Here is a 19,055-nt window from a genome sequence, read left to right as displayed (position 1 = left end):
CCTACTCTGTTGCACGTATACAGGGCTAGAGTGGGGACGCACCTTGATGCCGCCGCCAATACGTGTCACAGTGGTGGTGGTCCGAATCAAGGGGTCCATCTGCTGGCTCCGGGACATGAACCTGCACGTTCCCAGGAACAAAAGCAGAAAGCCATTTAACACCATTCATGAAAATAACAAACAAGAAATAAAACATTCTAAATCCTGCAGGATTGAGACTTTAATACTTTAATGGGCAAAGGTATTCATATGGGACGATTTCTTGAAGATTTAGTTTGTGCCTCAATTTAAACTAGAAAGTACTGCACACAATTTTCCTATGAATTCAAAAAAAAAAGAAAACTAAAAACAAGGGACCTTTGCATGCACTTCACTAGGAAAAGGTAAAAGCTGGAAGATGCCGCTTGCATAAACCTTTTGTTGTGCTATTCAGCCCTGTTTTTCTCTGTTGTTCCTTTACTAGAATCATGGAGAAAGAAGAATGCAACAAATTTTGTCTGCATTCCGAGGGGCGGGATTCAACTGCACCCTCCATTGTAATACTACAGCTGATTCCGAACACCTCTTGGGCAAGTCGACACTGACTCCTGGTTCTTTTCCTGATATGCACGCAAAATGATCCCAACTAAATCAAAACCACTACTAAGCACATACTACTGCAGATTAAAGACATGCTTCATATCCCTCCAATTAACCCTATCCTAGCTATGCTAGCCACTTTGGCCACCTTAACCGCACAAAGTTCCTAGGCTTCATCTCTCTTCATACCTATTGTTTTACGGCAGCCGACCGATTTTTCAGACTCCAATAATTCAGACTTGTGCGATATTTTGGACTTTATTCAGGAACCGTCACGCAGCCCATGGGAGCGTGTACATTTTCACGACCAATATTTCAGACCCTGTGGTGTGCAAAAGTATGATTTTTCGGACCAAATTTGGCGCGAGCAATACTGTGGAGATTGTTTTTTGCCCAAAGGCTCATTTTTTTTTTTTACATCATTTAGACAAGGGCAGGCGTCGTTTTCACAAACAATCAGTTTAGCGTAGCCGTGAAAGCTAGGCGAGACGCACACTCACCGCGTCTGCACCAGCCAGCGCGAGCGCTCTGGCGGCCGAACCCACCATATCGAATCCCACGAGCGCGAGCGCATGGGTGGCACGTGGAAGCTGATCACAGTAGCAGGTTGCACTATGCTATAACTCCCTGTTATCGGCATATAAACAAAACATGAGGAGCAGTGAAGTTTGTGAATTTTAAAGCTAAGTTTTTGTGGAAAAGTAATTTTTTTCTTCCAAGCTGGTGGATTTCATGGACTGTTCAATTATTCGGACCATTTCCCATGTCCCGCCAAGTCCGAAAAAACAGTAAGCGACAGTATTAAGGGACCACTGGTTTTCTTTGCTTTTGCATTACATGTCCTGCCCATGCCCATTTTTTCATCTTTATTTCAACTAGGATATCACTAACCCGCATTTGCTCCCAGAACCACTCTGCTCAACTCCTGTCCCTTGGCAACAATTTATTTATCACATTTCTTTCCATGGCTGACTAGTATGTAGCCCTCTGTTTAAGGTCAACCCTTTTTGTTAGCCTCCTAATTCTTGCACCACATATGAGCATCAGTTCGCTGCCAGAGACATCTATGAGGACCGCAGCTAAACCTTAATAAGAGAGATCTTTCTAATTACACTAAACTCTCAGCAGAATCCGAGAGCCTATGATGGCAGGCAGCAGCTAGATGTAAAGCACCACGTGCTGCAGTTTCAGTTTATGTGAGATTACCGAATGGTGGACTGCCCGCATGCTGGCGGGCAGCACATCACAGCAAGAAGAGCGCAACTGGCATAAAAAGAATGTTTTCTTTTTTCTAGCTTACAAGTAAAATTACCTACTCTCATCTGCTACATATCGCAATGTTGATACACTGAAATACTATATTTACTCGCGTAATGAACCCACCCCTACTTTTGACACCGAAAATTTCAAAAAAAAAAATAAAAAAGGCGTTCGTCATTACCGTGTCCCTCTATTTTGCCCCATCGCAGTTCACAGTAAATTTATTGGCAGCACAAGAATATGCTGTGCAAGCAATAACATCACAATGAGTCTATCTTTTGATGTATAGCAGGGGGGGGGGGGGGGACTTAACCGTGTGCAAGAGGCTTTGACCCGAGTGGCGGCGGTGGCTTGCTCAGCTAGTCCGGTTGCAAAAGCCTGCTTTCCAGTATGCTCGCTTTATTACACCACGATTGGGGTAGGCGCCATGTACTGCCACAAAATCATTCGAACACATGATAGCAGCAAGCGCCTTTAAAAGTAAAGGATGCTAAAAGCTGGCATCATGATCGTAGCTGATCGTGTGCTTTCGGTGACGACTGACAGGTGGAAGGATGAACGACGCTTGAGAAAAAAAATATCTCTAAGTTTTTCCCGCGTAATGAACCCTCCCTCCAAACAGACATCAATTTTTCTTGAAAAAAATGGGTTCATTATGCGAGCAAATACAGTACTCTGCGATCTTTTCAAGTTCAATATACTATGAAGCTTTGACTGCATACATGATTCGAGAGTAGTACCAGCAAAATCCACACCATTCCATCATTTCTCTCCCAGTTATTTTATTCTTGTAGCCCAGATCAGCGATCATCGCCTGCAATTAAACAGATGCATTCCCTTAAACCTCCAATGCTTTACTGCCCATTGCACTTTATTACTTATTTATAAACAAAAACAAAATTGAAAGCTCTGTGAACAAATGCCAACACAGTCAAGCAAGCCCACCAGTAAGTAAACTTTAGTATTTACAAACACTTCTGAAATTGGAGCTCTTTACACACGGCAACACAATACATGCAAACTACCTCCAAGGCTACAAAAAAAAAAGGATAATCAGAACAGTCAATGGCGTTATGTGCAATTACAGGTCAATTAGCTGTCGTGAATGTGTTCTAGGAGCAGCCAGAAAGCTATTATCACCAAATGTAATTATTCCATTTGAGGAGCTGTTCGATCCAAAGGATATTCATGGATAAAAAGCTCAACTAAATACAGATGTCGAATAACAAATTTTGCCCGTTTCGTGGCTACGGCCTCTTTTTGCAAAGTGAATACGGGAGGTGTTACGTAAGCTTCATGATAGATGCTAATTTTTTAAAGCACCATCTTTGGGTCTCCCACTCTGTTGAAGAATCCACTGTCAGTCTGTCAAGAGCACGCCTATGGCTGGGATAGCTGGCAGGTGCCAAGGCGTGATTGGTCTGTGGTTTATTGCGATGTCATGAGAACACAATTCATAGCCAAATCAGCAGGAGCTACCAAGTTGGGCAGCATTTTTTAATCCGAATCGAACCTGGGACCCCAATGCCTTTATATCCTAGTATCAGCATTTATACAGCCATTATAGAAAACATACAGTGCAAAGATTTAACTCCTAACTGGTATAAGAGCTCTTGCATGATATCCATGGAAGTCCTAAGTCTTTGAGCAGTAAGCATAAGAGGTTGTCGCGCTGTAGACAGATTTTGAACTCTGCGATCCGTTACACACTATACAGCAAGGTCTAGAAACTCTGTGACCTGTACACTTTTGACAAAGAGTGCACATAATACACTGCCGTTCTGTTGCATTTTAAAATAAAAATCTATAACCTCCCTCATGCCAGCCATTATCAAGCATTGCTGTACTATGCTGATATCAACTCCGCACCCTTTCCCTTGCTCGGATGTTTGACGGATGTTGGTGCTCACCAGCTGATGGCTGGTCCCAGCAGCCAAATGTTAGCCAGGGCCAGTCGAAAGTGGAATGGTACCTGCAAACAGGAAGACCCAGGTAAGCGCCCCTGCTGAATTAACGAAGAGTGGCTGTCACGAAATCGGCACACATTTTCATGAAGTCACCGCAACGCGAAAGAAGCGTGCGCGCGGCTTCACATAGAGTCTGGGAATGTTAGAGAAACGGCCCCTTTTCCACGCAAGAAGAGCCTGTAGCCCTGTACGCATCGGCATCACCCCTTCCTCCACTCGGTGGCTCATCCGGCCGGAGAAGCAACCAGATTTCTCCAGAAAGTTCGACGGAAGCCGACCAATGACGACGCACTTCTCGGCAGGAGGAGGAGAGGACGCTGAAGAGCGAAAGTTACGTGTATGCGCGCACCGGCTTTGGTGCGCTGTAACAGATAGATTTGGTTTGGTAAAACTTTATTTCCCACAGTAGGGGTCCTGAAGGACACTCGGCTAGGCGCTTCAGCAGCCAACTAGTGTTAGAGCCAGTGTTGCAGCGAGTGTTGCAGTGCTACTGCTTGGCTCCTGGGGTCAACTCACTGTTCAGCAAGCCTGCAAGACCTGCGAGGGAGCGATGCTCGTCTTACATGGTGGCCACAAGTGCCCGGTGAACAATTTATTGTTTATTTGTTTGACTCTCTCGTGTATTGTTCAGTGTTGTAACACCTCTGTGCTATTGAATGCCTTTTTAATTGCATGATTTGCACTGCCTTTCACTGAACCTCTTGACCGTGTATTTTAAGTGTTAGCGTGAATCCTTGGTATCGTCGTCTCTTGCTTTGTACAAAGTTTGTCTTGTTTGTTAACTCTGACTCCGACCCTTTTCTCTGGTTTGAACCGGCAAAAGCTGGGCACCAAATGGCCATCCCCTTCTGTCACTATAAGGTAGTTGACTTCTGGCTGAGCCTGCCATGCCACGCCACGCAAGTCGAGGGACTCTCCTTTGAGACTGGAACAGCTGCCCCCATTCACTTTAAAGATTTCTGGGAGTGTGCGCACCAATAGTGATGCATCGTTAGCAACACGCTGCTGTCTTCTTCCTTCTTCTTCAGCCATCTAGACACAAACATCGTCATGCCATGGACACATCAACATTGGCAAACTTCCTCATCCAGGATCGGGACGATCGCTAGGCCCACTGTAATTCATTAAACAACATCTCACAGTCATCGAACATCTCTCTGTTCTCTGTTCCCCCGTTTTTTTTATCGGCTTGCCGCTCTGTAACAATATAATTATTAATGGGTGACGGTGTTTAACATCTGGAATTTATATTTCTTACTCATTAACCATTTGAGTTAATGCCCCAGTGTCACTTTTTTTTTATCGCTCATTTTAAACAGACAAAATTGTAAACGTTCGAGTAAATAGGTGAAAAATAATAAGGAAAGTATTACAGTCATACCATCAATGAACCTAACTAAACAGGAGAGCAATGACACCCAGTGAGTGTCGATAAGCTGAGGGAGCAGCCACAAAGGTCAAAATCAGCCTTCACAGGCTGCCGCTCAACAACAAAAGAGATCAATTTTTGTGTTTCTGTTGCGATCGCATGGAGAACACGAAACCATGAAAGCGAGTAGCCGCAAACCACGCATAGCACCAAAAATCCCAATAAATCCTTTTTTTTTTTTTTGAGATGGTTGTGTAAACATTTTTGCAGCACTTTTTGAAAGTCTTAGAAAGCTTTCACGGGTCTCCAAGAGCATCCAAATAAAGACAGAGATCAAATTTTGTGCATCTTTTGCGATCACGCGGCAAAACCGAAACCTCGAGGGCTTGCTGCCGCAAGGTCAGTTTTCGTTTCTGCTTCCGCACCATTGATAATCCTTAACGCTTCTTGTATGTTCTAGAAGATGGCAGCACCTCCCACTAAGTGCCTTTCATTAGAAAGGCACAAAATATGAAACGCATGCTCAGCGCAGCACATTTATGACAAAAAATTTGTGGGATGGAATTCGGCCACAGTACCCAAACGGCAAAAACACTCAGAGGGTTAATCTTTCCTAAAAAATGCCAACAATGCTCGAATTCAAATAGCACAGGATGTCAGCATCATCTGATAGTATAATAATATTCAGAGACAAACATCCACTGGTGCCCTGTCTTGTGCAAGGTCTCCCTTGGCCCTGTACCCGACACATCACTTAAAACAAGCCGAAATTTGCCGAAATTTGCATGAATTTCGTATGGGACAGACAACGAAAACTTTTCCATTGACCATAAGAGTTTCTTTGCCCACTGAGCCAGAGGGCCAATGCACTTTGCATGCACTGAAAGTTTTGTATTATTTCTTCTACTCTGTTTGCATGCCTAATGGCTGCCATGCGATGGTACAACCTGTGGAGCTCGATCTTATTAAGACAACCAAATGAAGAAAAAGAAATGCCACACTGATGCAGTGTGGCATTCTAAAACATTCTATAGAAGCATTTTGAAAAAATAGGTTGCAATCACAGTTAAGGCAAAAGAACTCCAGTGCTCACAGCACCAGATGAATGGCTCCACAAGGAGATAACAGTTGCATACTAGCACTCCCAGGTTGTTGCATCACAGAATATTTGCCAACTTTTGCAACCTACAACTTAGCCTTTCAGTTTTGCAGACATTATGAAACACCAAAAACAAAGCCGTCCAGGTGTGTTTCCAAGAATCTAGCCCCCGCATTCTTGGCAAAACTGAAGACGGATAGTTTGTAGAATCAGTCCTCCAAATTGGCTGGAACTGGTGCAAACATACATTGATGTGTCCTATGTCACCACTACAGTGACCTCATCTGGCACTGCAAAATTTGTTCTCTCAAAACCAACTTTAAAAAAGAGAGAGAGAGAGAGAGAGAAGAAAAACTCTGGCTTTTCGTTAACTAATGCATGTGTGCAGATAATAGTGCTTACATAACATTTTCTTGCCATCTTGATGCATTTGCTTTCCAGTAACATGTTTCCCATGTTACTACGCTTGTATGTTGCGAGATCCGGGTAAATTTAACATTAAGCTACACGTTACACTAAACCTGTAACATCTTTTTTTTTTTTTAGTTTGATATATACAGGTCTGAGTGTTTATTCCCGAAATGGTGCACCTGTCTTTGTCTTGGAACTCCCTATACCTCATTTCTCCACTTAAAGACAGCTCACCACAACTGTTTCCACATACCATGACAACAGTGGGCAAAACATAAACTCAGAGGCAGAACTACCTCAGAAAAAAAAATTAAGGCTGACCATCATGACACATGTAGGCATGCAAACAGCATCGAAGTGCTCATGAGGCTCTGCATCAGGACAGAAAAACAATGTTACGGACGATTTTCATAGTTAACTAAATGCGAAGCAGGTGCGTAGCGCTGCTTAACCATTTTACTTCAGAATGTCAAGCATGGCGAACCAGCACCACAGTGCCCGACGGCCCGGCTTCATCCATTGCGACATGAAGCAAACATGCGGTGCTGCCACGTCCTCAGCTTTCCCTACACCATCTTTAGAAATGAACGAAAACAGGCACAATGTACCTTTTACAATGCACTGCTCTGCGGCCGAAAAGTCTGGGGTGGGATCATAGGGGGAGATAAAGAGAGAGGGAAATGCGCTTGAAGGCGAGCGCCAGTTAAGGCGCGGAGCAGCTTCACGACGCGGCGAGCGGCTCGGAGCCGAGGTCCAGGGAGCACCGTGCAAGCACGTCTGCTGTCCGTGAAGGCTGAGGAGTGACTGATGCAAGGGAATGCCGAAGTTGAGGAAGCGCAAGCGACACACGACTGCTCACTTCGGAGTAACACACGCTTGTGAAACACTGCCCAGTGACTGCCGCTACATCTGCAACTGACACGCCCCTCTCTCACTGTCTACTCTCTCATTGAGTGCATCTATGCGACCGCTCCGCCCCCTCAGTGTTAAGTTGCGTGATGCCAGCGTCGCCACTTTCCCTTCCTCCTCTTCAAGTTCAAGGAGAGATGGACATAGAGAGAGCAAGCAGCTACTGCTGCAGCTATGCGGCCGCTATGCCTCAGTGCAGAGCATCGCGACGCACGCGTCGCCCCTTCTTTCTCCGCTTCAAATTCACGAAAAGAGAGAGTGAGCGGCTTCGGACAGACATCGACGAAATCCGTGATTGCAGCTAGTAGTACAATGCACTGAAAAAAAAGAAAAAAATGTGAGAAATTAAAAAACAGCAAACTTTGTTCATCTTGTTTATTGGAGAACTGCCATGGTGTTTGCAAAAAGCTAAACTAGAATTGCAGTACTAGACTAAAAAATCCAGTATAATGTTTACACAAAATTCTGTATACTGGATTTCTGTACAGGAAGGATCTGCATGAAACCGACTGGAGCATCCAAGATGAAACCAAAATAAGAACACAATTTTTTTTTTCCTGTTTTGCCAAGTGCTTCACTTTGCATGAACTGTCGGGAAGGCCTTCTTTACAAAAGGGAAGGTCCCTCTTCACAAAATGGCCTTGTCCCGTTTAGAGGATGCTTCACAGCATAGTCCACGTGGTCGACCACGTGGACTACGAAAAATAATTAAAAAAGCATTAGAAATGCATTACGGTGAAGCACACAGTGCTGTAAAATTTTCTAATGTTCGAAAATTTTGAATATCTGTCTTCCGCATAGGAATAAAAATCGAATAAAAAACCCGTTCGGTTCATATTCGAAACTTCGAATAATCATACATCCCTAGTTTTTAATTAATGTCCAAAAGCAACGCAGGCTACTAGGGACACCGTATAGGTCTCCAGATAATTTTGACTTTGTGGGGTTCTTTTAATGTGAAATGACATCGTATGGTACACGGGCACCTTGTGTTTGGCCCCTATCGAAACACGGCAACTGCGGTCATGATCAAACCTAGGTCTCCTGGCTTAGTCGTCATTCTTCTTAACCATTGAGCCAATGTGGTGTGGCTTCGGGCCACTATCTCATCTGCTTTCCCTCACTTTCTGTACTTCACCTTCCTCTATGGAAGTATTTGCTGGGATAGCATTTTATCATGACCTGCCTCTTATCGCTTTTCTTCCTTCTGCATGCCCTTCCTCTGTACAGAGGCTACCATATTGCTACACTGCAATCAACGAGCCTATCCAATGGAGAACTTTTAGTGGGGCCCAGTCGGTATATTTTTGCTTGACAACAGAAGTGCAAAGTTGAAATCCTCACAAAGAGGGGAGAGATACCATGGAAAGGAGCTTGTCCCTGCTCTCCTTTCCATTCAAGCCTCTGGATTCGTGCACTCTGCAACTATCAAGCTTTGCCAAGCCTTTTCAGGTATTTTCAAGGCATAAATAAAGCCAGTGCTTGTCTATACACACCAAAATGTAGCACTAAGTTGCTTCCTTTTCCTGGGACCCACTGCACAGTAAGTCAAGTCTTCATGAGCCCATTGCTTGCATTCACAACATTGTGCCAAATATAGCTAGAAGAGGAAAAAGGGTTGCCCACCTCGGGTGCCAGGATGGTAAGCATCTCGGCCACCACTGAGCGGCTCAGCTGGGTGGGCTGGCACTGGCCGTGGAACCTGCAAGGGTCACAGTGCAAAGGTCATCCTCTTCCTCTGGTTGTCATTGCCCTGTCCATAAGAATGTCACTGCTGTGATGAATGTCACCCCTTTCCTCCGTTTCTTGGCCTCCCCTGTAGCTCATGCAAACTACTTCCTTCATCTGTGCATTCTGCGATGTAGAACCATGATTATATTGGCACACCCTGCCATGCTGTGCTCACATGAGTGCACGCCCCAGTTTCTTTGTCAGTACACGAAAGACATGCATACTAAACATACCAATGCAAGAAAAACGTCAGTTGCAACTAGCAATGATGGTGAAACTCTGGGCCCTACGTGGGAAGCAAAGCTCAAAGGCTGAGTGTCGCTCAAGTCACTGAATTTTGCAGTGATGTCATAAGTGTATTGGGAAACCCACTTACAGTAAAAGGCTGCAATTCATCATTTCTGGCTCGCACACTGGTCGAGCTATCAATCCTTTACACTGACCAGATCACGGAAAAATAAAGCAGAACTTATGATTTGTCAGTGTCAATCATTTCTAAGCAGCGCGTCGCTCTATGAACAATGTGAGAGACTCTTACAATTCTGTAGCAGTTTTGTTTCATACTGACCGATAGTATGCACACATAAAAAGAAGTCATTGCCACAGTGCTCTCACCTCAGCATCAGGAAATCACTGCCTAGTCTTCCATGAAATAAATTCTTCACAATAAAAGCATTTTTTGAGAGTTCTTTTGGAGTCATTCGAAAATTCGAACTTTCAGATAATACAAACATCTTTTGTAGTTTCTTGAAGTTGAATTACTTTCACTGTATAGAGAAGATTATGCAGCATACACCAATATCCCAGTGGACTGCACTGCACAGACTATTGACAGATGTCAATATCCAGGCACGTGACCAGAGGGGTCTAAGTAATTGAGAGCTATACACCTAAATGTGCACCGGTTGAAGCTACGCCAGTGTTCCCCAAGAAAAGGTGCTGCCTTCAGGTGTCCCAGAGCTTCCACGTGTGGACAACATGTCTGTAGCTAGCAACATGTCCCTTTCTGTCCCTTCATGATGTGTGCACTTACCCGGCCATTGCCTTGGCCAGGGTTACGATGGCATTGTCCACAGGTGGTGCTGCTGAATGACCACTGATGCCCTGAGCTGACACACGGGCCATGATGGAGCCCTTTTCAGTCACTGCCACCCTGCAGTGGTGGAAGCACACTCAGGAGATACATGCACAACGGGGAAACTCCCCACATGACAAAGACGTACTCGGAAGAGCTGTGAGCCAACACTCAATGGGCTGTTGCTTAACCAATCCCTGTTACTTTTCACATACCTGAGGTAGCGTTATTTTTTCAAGTATCTTGAAGCTTCCAGCTTCCACTGAAAACCATTCACATACTGAACGAACATGCCATAATTCTCAAGAGCAAAGCATAGGATAAACATATAACAGTGACGTGTTTCTGTACATTCCAGAAATCTTGAAAACCACTACTGGGCTAGTTGGTTGCCATTTGCTCTTTATGAATGCATGAAGCTTATGAGTGAGACAAGACGCAGAAGGCCGTACATCCTTGCCTCTTGGGATCTCTATTTCGCGATCCATGTATTCCTGAGGAGCAAATCTCAAAAGGGTTTCATTTATATCTCCAGAGAATTGCAACCAACTTAAAACCTCAGGTTAACGATGAGAGATTGTAACTTATCACCTTGGATGACTCACAGGTGACCTGAAACTGCTCCAAGCTCCAAATAAAGCAAAACCATGCAGCACACACAGGACTGCTCATTGCCACTAGTGCACTTCCCTACCACGGTAAAGGCAAAATGGCCCCTAAGGCATGCACTGTAAATGCTGATTGCATGCATTTGCTAAAGAGTGAACAAACACCCATGAAAAGGAAGCACGTTTTGTTACATGTCACTTGCTTTTGAGCTCTATCGGCAACAAGGGATAAACACTACTGGTACAGCTGGCACTAAACTCATGTTCTTGAGAATCCTGTGTTGATAATCTCAACATGCACACAGCTGCATAAAAACATATTGCACTAAAGATGACCACCACAAAGAACAAGGACCTATTTTAAGCTCCGTGGCATTCTCTAGCAAGCCTTCTCACCTTATCTAGGCTTCGGAAGCACCAAAAGGTATTATAGTACATCATTATTTCGTTCATTTTTGTTAAAAAAATACCTGGAGCATCACAAGGGCCTCATTGAAGGGGGACAATGTACAAAAACATAAGCTAAATATGAGCTAGTTCCAAAACAGAAACCCTTCCACAAGCACTGAGGAACCATGCAAAAGTGCTGTGGAACCCTAGATGACATGGCTAGCAAGCGCAGATGCATGGCCTTTCAAGAAATGTAATAAGAAACTGCAGGCTGCAAAGTAAAGAAGCCATTGTAGACATTCTAAGAAGCACTTAAGACCGCTTAGTTGCAGTAGGGCAAAAGCCATCATCATTTCTTTATATTTTTATATCCTTGTTTTTGTTTATTTGTTTTATTATTAGTTAAATTTTTTCCAATTTTTCCGCTTTTTTGTATGGCTTTTGGCTATTAATTACCCAATATGTTGGTACTTTAGCCAATGTCAGCTTGTTATATGGCTACTGTTGGATTGGTTATGGATCTGTCTCATTTTACAGATTCCTTTAAACACCACTCATGAGCCAAGAAAGGCTTTCACCTTAATGAGCAATTCAGCACTGTACCAAGGTGCACTGAGTTGCTAAGGTAAGGCACTGATGTGTTTACGTGATTGGGGTGCCCCGTTTGAGATCCCCTGGTGTGCAATAGGCTGGGGAGTGGGGTGAGACTTACAGAGCCAGGGGCCTGTGTAGCCCCGGCAGTAGCCCTTCGAGGATCATCATGCCCTCATCGAGGATGAACTCCAACTGCCGGACGCCGCGGGCACGCAGTTCACGGCCAATGGCGGCTGCTCCGTCCCGGCCCTCCACCTCTTCATCGTGGCCAAAGGCCAACAACAACGTCCGACGGGGGACGTCGCCCTGCTCCAAACGGAACTCCAGTGCTTCCAGGATGCCCTGCACATGTCCATGGCAGCACACTGAGTATGAGTCTGCCTGAAGTACTCCGACAGACTGTGGACAATGTAGGCTTTGGGTGGTAAAAGGTTCACTGGGCATTCTCGGCCACAAATCAGGAAACAAAATGGCTGCACACAATTCAACAATGAGAGCCAGCTTTCAATGTGAGGCACCTGAACCACCAATTATGACAACTTCAAACAATGCCCAAGTCACCAACCATAGTCATGGTCATTTCACTGTGACCTGGCTTTGTATCACCCAGCAAGCCAAAACTGCAATTCGGCAGTGTTGAGCTCAATAGTTCATTTGGTCCATTACAAAATAAGTCCTTTGGAGCAGTAGCACAGAATAGGACGGAAACCTGTAGCATCCACTTTGAGAAGCAGAGGGAGGTAAAACGGCATGCTGGTGGCAACACGCAACACGAAAAACAAATGCAACATATCTTTCTAGCAACGTTAGTAGTCTTCTAATGGCTTATGTATGAAGGAATACAAGAAACGAATGACTGCATCTGATTAAAGGGCATTCTGTTCATTTTGTGCAACGGGTCCTAGTTGCCTGGGAGACCAAACAGCCCGAAATGTTTCATCCAACAAATGTCTTACTGTTTTCCCTCACTGCAAGTGTCAGAAGTCAAAAATACAAAGTAAAGAAGCTCATAGTCACAGTCACGCATCTATAATAAGACATTAGGTGCCCACATGCACTTGCTTTTGTCTCAACCGACCAGTTAATATGATGACATCAAGTGACCTTGTGACATCATCCCCGCCTCGACCAATCAGTGAATATTATGACTCACCACGCCAGGATTTCCCGTGATGAAGCTTCTAAAGTCGCTGCATTAAAAATTAGTTCTTTATAAACATCAGCTTTTAAAACTCATTTAAACATGTGCTACTAAGCATATTTCAAGTATACATAGAATGACCAACCTCTAAGAGAATACTTTGCCCCACACTACAAGGTTTAACGAACTGTGGTACTGCACAGACCTTTCCAATATAGAAAGGAACAAAGTTTGAGCATTCACTTTGAGCATTTATGGATGCGCATTTTTTTCTTTTGGGATAGTGCACAAGCCAACAGTGTACAAACAATGACGTGGAATTCACCTTGTGTAGGTAAATAACTTGTAATTAAATTCTAAAGTAGCAACCATACTCAGTGTTGTGCCTGTGCGACACCAGACATTTCGATGCGATTCAGTGCTTTTTCGTACTGTGAAATGCCACACAGTGTAGAGGCGTACTGCTTCCATCTCTGTGAACAGAGTGATGACACAGTTGTGGCTCTTTTGCCAAGTAATTGTTCAGAAAGCGAGTTTACTTAATTAGCCATTATACTTAAGCCAATGCCTTGCAATTGGCAACATAACCACTCATTACTTTTCCTCATTATGACATTGTGGTTCCTCAGCATCACAGCTGTCAAGACGGGGTGCACGTACCATGAGGATGTCCTTGGCATCAATGGCACCCCTGCCCCACACTTCCCCATCGATCACCTCCCCCGCAAACGGTGGATGGTGCCACTTGGAGGCGTCAACCGGCACCACGTCCATGTGCGCGCACAGCATGTACGGCCGGAGCTTGGGGTCAGAGCCCTGCACCTCGTACAGGAGGCTGTAGTTAGCCACCACTTGGCGCTTCACCAGCCGAGAAGAGTGCACCTGCGGAAAGGCTGAAGCCCCAGGGGAAATCGTGAAGCGCTCGAACCCCACCAGTTTCACGCAGTGGCAAAACAGGGTGGCAGGCAGTAGCATAGCATTGAAAAGAGATGATGAGGACTAACTAGAGACAGACTGCATCGATGGACTACTACATTCCGATCACCTCTGCAGAAAACACATTTTTTTATAGTAAATGGCACAACCTCAGAGATATTAACCTCAATTATTTTTCAGAGTGGTTACAAAGACAACTCTGAATGGTCTCCCAGAGGTTAAAAGTTGCACTATTTAATTTGGCATTTGAAAACAACCCAGGGGTCGTCCCTACATTACTGCCACGACTAGACACTTTCACAAATTCTACCAAGACAGTTTTCTCCATGTGGCTCCTTCGGACCAGCCTACACCACCATCCACTTTAGAGCAGAAATCATAGATGGAATTGGTTTGGTACTGAACTCCACAACACTTGATCTGAGTGCCAAAGAAATCCCCTTTTTTGGTCCACTTTTCTCCATGATTACTGTATGCTTGCCACTGGACAACAGCAATTTAGCCGAAAAAGAGCGATATAATTGGGAAAATTGGAAGGAGCTGTGCTGGTTGTCTCCTTAATCACGACTAAAGAAGCAGGGCATCACGTGCCGTGTTCTTGCTACCATCGCAGCTGCAGTAACACAGAGCGAAGCACAATCAAAATATGCCAATAAAATGTTATTGAAGCCACATTTCTGATGAGGTTACACAAAGAAACAAAAGGAAAAGCAAATGCCAGGCACATTTCCTGATGAGCTTGGGTGGTTCGTTTCATTTGTGAGCATCGGAGATTGTTGTTTTGTGACAATTTGTAGCAACCTGAGCCTGAGAAATTTGTTGCTGCTGTGCGCGGAGACAGATTCTAAAGCAAGTCAATTATGGACAGCTCATCAACAAACCCCGAGTGGAAAATGCCCAAATATGGCTCCAGAAATGTAAATGACTTTTCTTTGCTTAAAAGGGAAAAACAAGCTTAACATGTTAATTTATGTACACCCTTGCGCAAAAAGTGGAGAGACCACGTGTTTTGACAAAACTGCACGCTAGCTTATTCTAACAGTGAAGCGGTTATTTCTAAGTTATGTATAGGGTAGCCTCACTAATATGCTTGCCATCTTGACCAAGCAAACTCACCAAGTGCATCATTTTATGCAGAAAAATAATAACTGCAGCGGTTTGCATGGTCTCCACCTTTGAGCAGGGTGTACATTAGTTTAAATGTTTAATTTCCAAAATTACTAAAAACATAATCTTTGTTATTTAAAAATGAAAGTGAGCAAAAAATGTAAGTTATTCCTCAAATTCAAAGCAGAAAATCAGTGAAAAATGCGTGCCTCCAGCTACTATTTAGCACGTTTACTATTTACAAAGTAAACATGCCTTTCTGATTATCTGAGCACGCTAATAAATATCTTTCTGCTTGTTCTGCACCAATGTTATTTTCTAAGGGTGCCGCATTTTCTAAACTATTTTGTAAGGAGTAACAAATAGAAAAAATCAGGCCATATTTCATCGACACCTAATCACGAGCCCATTTCCCTCACATGTATGTGTTGGAAATTACTGCAGTGTATTATTCTGAAATCCATGAGAAATTTTGTTGTAGTCAACCATATATTCCACAAAAACCACAAATGAATTGTACTTTGGCTTCTTCACAGCTGTGCAATGAATAGAGCAAATTCATGGTTTTGCACAAAGCCTAAATAATCATTTAAGAAAATGATGCTTTTTTTCTTAGATCTACCTGAAGACCCTTTTTTTAAATCATCTATGGCCTTTGACCAATTCTCCAATGCTAAACTCTACCTTAAATGCAAATACATTTGGCTATGGACCACTAGTAGGTTGTTGTTTAACAACCTTTTTGACCATTATCAATTCATGCACTATGATCAGCATGCCTCTATGGCACCTGTTCTTTCAGGAATCTTTCAATGTATACAGTTTTAGCTTGCTGTTGTTACTGCTGTTTAGAGACAACATATCTAACTAAACTGATGTAAGTAGGCTCTTTACAGATAATCGGGTGCCATACTAAGAAATAAATGATCCTACTGACCAGGAAAAACTGAACAATGCTCTAGGAAAAACTGCAGAATGGTATATGACAACTGATTCGGAAAAAAATTTAAATTAGATTATGTGTACTCCTTGAACAACATGAGCATTGGCAATGTGACTGATCATCAGTACTTAAAGTGAACTACGCACGTTCAAAACACCACCAACAAAGCAATGGTCAAGTTGCTCGTGCAGCCTGGCTCTTTTACGCTAAAGATAACGTTAGAACACTTGAAACAGTGCAAAGGAAAGCTGTGCGCTTTATCTACAATTTCTATCATCACATGCATTTGCCCACTGATCTTTTACGCTCCTCAGGCCTTCATGTACCATTCAGCCCTGTTAAATTACATCTCCTCAGATTTTTGTATTTACTACTTAGCAACGCAATAAAGATGTTTCCCATTGACTTTCTTCATATCATTCATACACGGGGAACTCGAAACAAGCAGGCATTCACTCTTCAAGAACTCTTCTTTATTGCATGCTTCGTCTCCCCGCGTACTCATAGGTGTATGTTATCGACCACCTGATATGGACAGTTCCTTTATAACACTTTTTCATGAAGCGCTTGAGTCACTTATCTCTTCTTACCCCAACACCCCTATCTTACTTTTCGGTGATTTCAATTTTCCGTCCATAGACTGGAACGATATGGCCCAAACCCTAATGAAAAGTCATGTATCTAGCGAATTCCTAAACACATGCCTAACTTTCGGCCTGACTCAAATGGTTTCTGAGCCGACCCGCACTACTAATCATTCAGCTAGCATTCTCGACCTTGTGTTGACTACTCACCCTGAGGCAATCTGCACTCCTTCGTATATTACGGGCATTAGTGACCACGTTGTAGTTCATACTACTTTCTCTGCCAGCTTTCCCAAAATCCAAAAAAATACTAACACTGTACGACAAAGGTGACTACATTAGCATGAATCGTGACCTCCTTGCATTCTATAACGACTTCGTTTCTACGTATCCCTCACGTTCTGTTGAGTCGAACTGGTCTCTCTTCAAATCAGAAATGTTGCGCTTGATAAGACTTTACATCCCTACCATCAGTATAACAGAACGAACACACTCGCCTTGGTTTAATACAACATTAAAACGTTTAAATAACAAGAAAAAACGCCTTTTTCGTTCTGCCAAGTTATCTAATACTAAATGTGCATGGGACAAATACCACACCATTGCTAAGCAATACTCCGATCTTACTGCCGAAACTAAACGCCAGTTCTTTTCAAATACCCTCCCTGAAATGTTACGAGCCAACCCAAAGAGCTTCTGGAAAACAATTAACCCTGACAAAAATACTAATATTTCACTATGTGACAGTAGCGGCTCGTCAGTAGGCGTATCTGACGTGTCCCATGTATTAAACTACACATTCTGTTCAGTTTTTACTAACGAAGAGTCTCATGATGTTCCCAGCCTCCCACCATTGCCACATCCACCAATGGACAGCATCGCATTCAACCCGCATGGTATTGTTAATATTATTGATTCGCTAAAATGTTCATCTTCCTGTGGTATTGATGGAATTACTTCCAAAGTATTGAAAAACACTAAACATGTTTCCAGTCTTATTCTTTCACTCATTTTTCAGCAATCTTTTGATACTGGCTCCGTTCCACTTGACTGGCGAATAGGGAAGGTCATTCCAATCTTCAAAAAAGGTGACCCATCATCGCCAGGTAATTATCGACCCATTTCACTAACCAGTGTATGCTCTAAAATCATGGAGCACATCATATACTCTAATGTCGCTACATTTCTAACTTCAGTTAACTTCTTCCATCCAAACCAGCATGGATTCCGGAAAGGCCACTCATGTGAAACCCAACTAGCTTTGTTCCTGCATGATATTCATTCCAATCTAGACTGCAATATCCCAACTGATGCTTTATTTTTGGACTTTGAGAAAGCATTTGATAAAGTACCCCATTCCCGCCTCTTACTCAAACTGTCAGTTTTAAATCTTCACCCGCTTGTCTTCAACTGGATCCGAAGCTTTTTAACAGACCGCATGCAATTCGTTTTCGCTAACGGCTTCTCATCTACTTACTCGCATGTTCTTTCAGGAGTACCTCAAGGCACAGTCCTGGGCCCATTACTTTTCTTAATATACATTAACGACTTGCCTTCCACAGTAATGTCTACCATACGCCTTTTCGCGGACGATTGTGTAATATACCGCCCTATAACTAACACCGACGACACTGCTGTCCTTCAAAATGACCTTACTAGCATACACCAATGGTGCTCAACGTGGCTAATGTCTCTGAACACTACAAAGACAGTACTACTTTCTTTCCATCGCCACCGAAATTATACTCCGCATGCTTATAAAATTAATGATTCTGCCGTTACTTCCACTAAATATTTTAAATACCTTGGTATTAACCTCACTAGCGATTTATCATGGACGTACCACGTCAACCACATAATAAATTCATCTAACCGAACAATTGGCTACCTTCGTCGTCTACGCATGGCTCCTTCTTCCTTAAAACTGTTAACTTACAAAACACTTGTGCGACCTAAACTTGAATACGCTAGTGCTATCCTTGATCCTCATCAAACTAACCTTATCACAGCTCTTGAATCTGTACAGAACCGTGCTACTCGCTTTATCCTATCAAACTACTCAAGATATTCTAGCATATCTGCATTAAAGCTTCAACTTCAACTTCCTTCTCTCGCTTCCCGTCGCCAAATTTCACGCCTCTGCCTTTATCACAAGTTCTTTCATAGTTCACCTCGTGACAGCCAGCTCATCCAACCTGTACGTCGACCATCCCGCACAGGCCATTCTAACAGCGTCATCCGGCATCGTGCCCGCAATACCACATTCCAGAAGTCTTTTTTCGTGCACACAGCTCGCGACTGGAATGACCTTCCCAGCAGCCTTGCCCTAATCTCCGACCCTGCTCATTTCAA

The 19,055-nt window shown here is 43.5% G+C and overlaps 1 protein-coding gene across 1 annotated transcript in view; it reads right to left on the bottom strand.

Annotated features, from left to right (window-relative positions):
* Positions 1-19,055, bottom strand: part of LOC146178793 (N-fatty-acyl-amino acid synthase/hydrolase PM20D1-like) — a 37,122-nt gene that overhangs the window by 13,596 nt on the left and 4,471 nt on the right. Inside the window, exons 3-8 of the mRNA XM_084578555.1 lie at positions 13,794-14,026; positions 12,111-12,334; positions 10,359-10,478; positions 9,221-9,296; positions 3,750-3,811; positions 43-121 (exon numbers count right to left, since the gene is read on the bottom strand). Coding sequence (XP_084434681.1) covers positions 43-121; positions 3,750-3,811; positions 9,221-9,296; positions 10,359-10,478; positions 12,111-12,334; positions 13,794-14,026 — 794 coding nt within the window. The remainder of the gene's footprint in view (positions 1-42; positions 122-3,749; positions 3,812-9,220; positions 9,297-10,358; positions 10,479-12,110; positions 12,335-13,793; positions 14,027-19,055) is intronic.

Source organism: Amblyomma maculatum, chromosome 9 (assembly GCF_055883805.1).
Source record: "Amblyomma maculatum isolate TAMU_Amacu chromosome 9, ASM5588380v1, whole genome shotgun sequence".
In the NCBI taxonomy this organism is placed as follows: Eukaryota; Metazoa; Arthropoda; class Arachnida; order Ixodida; family Ixodidae; genus Amblyomma; species Amblyomma maculatum.
Note: the sequence above shows the minus strand (reverse complement) of the source record. Positions and strands in the feature narration are given on the sequence as shown.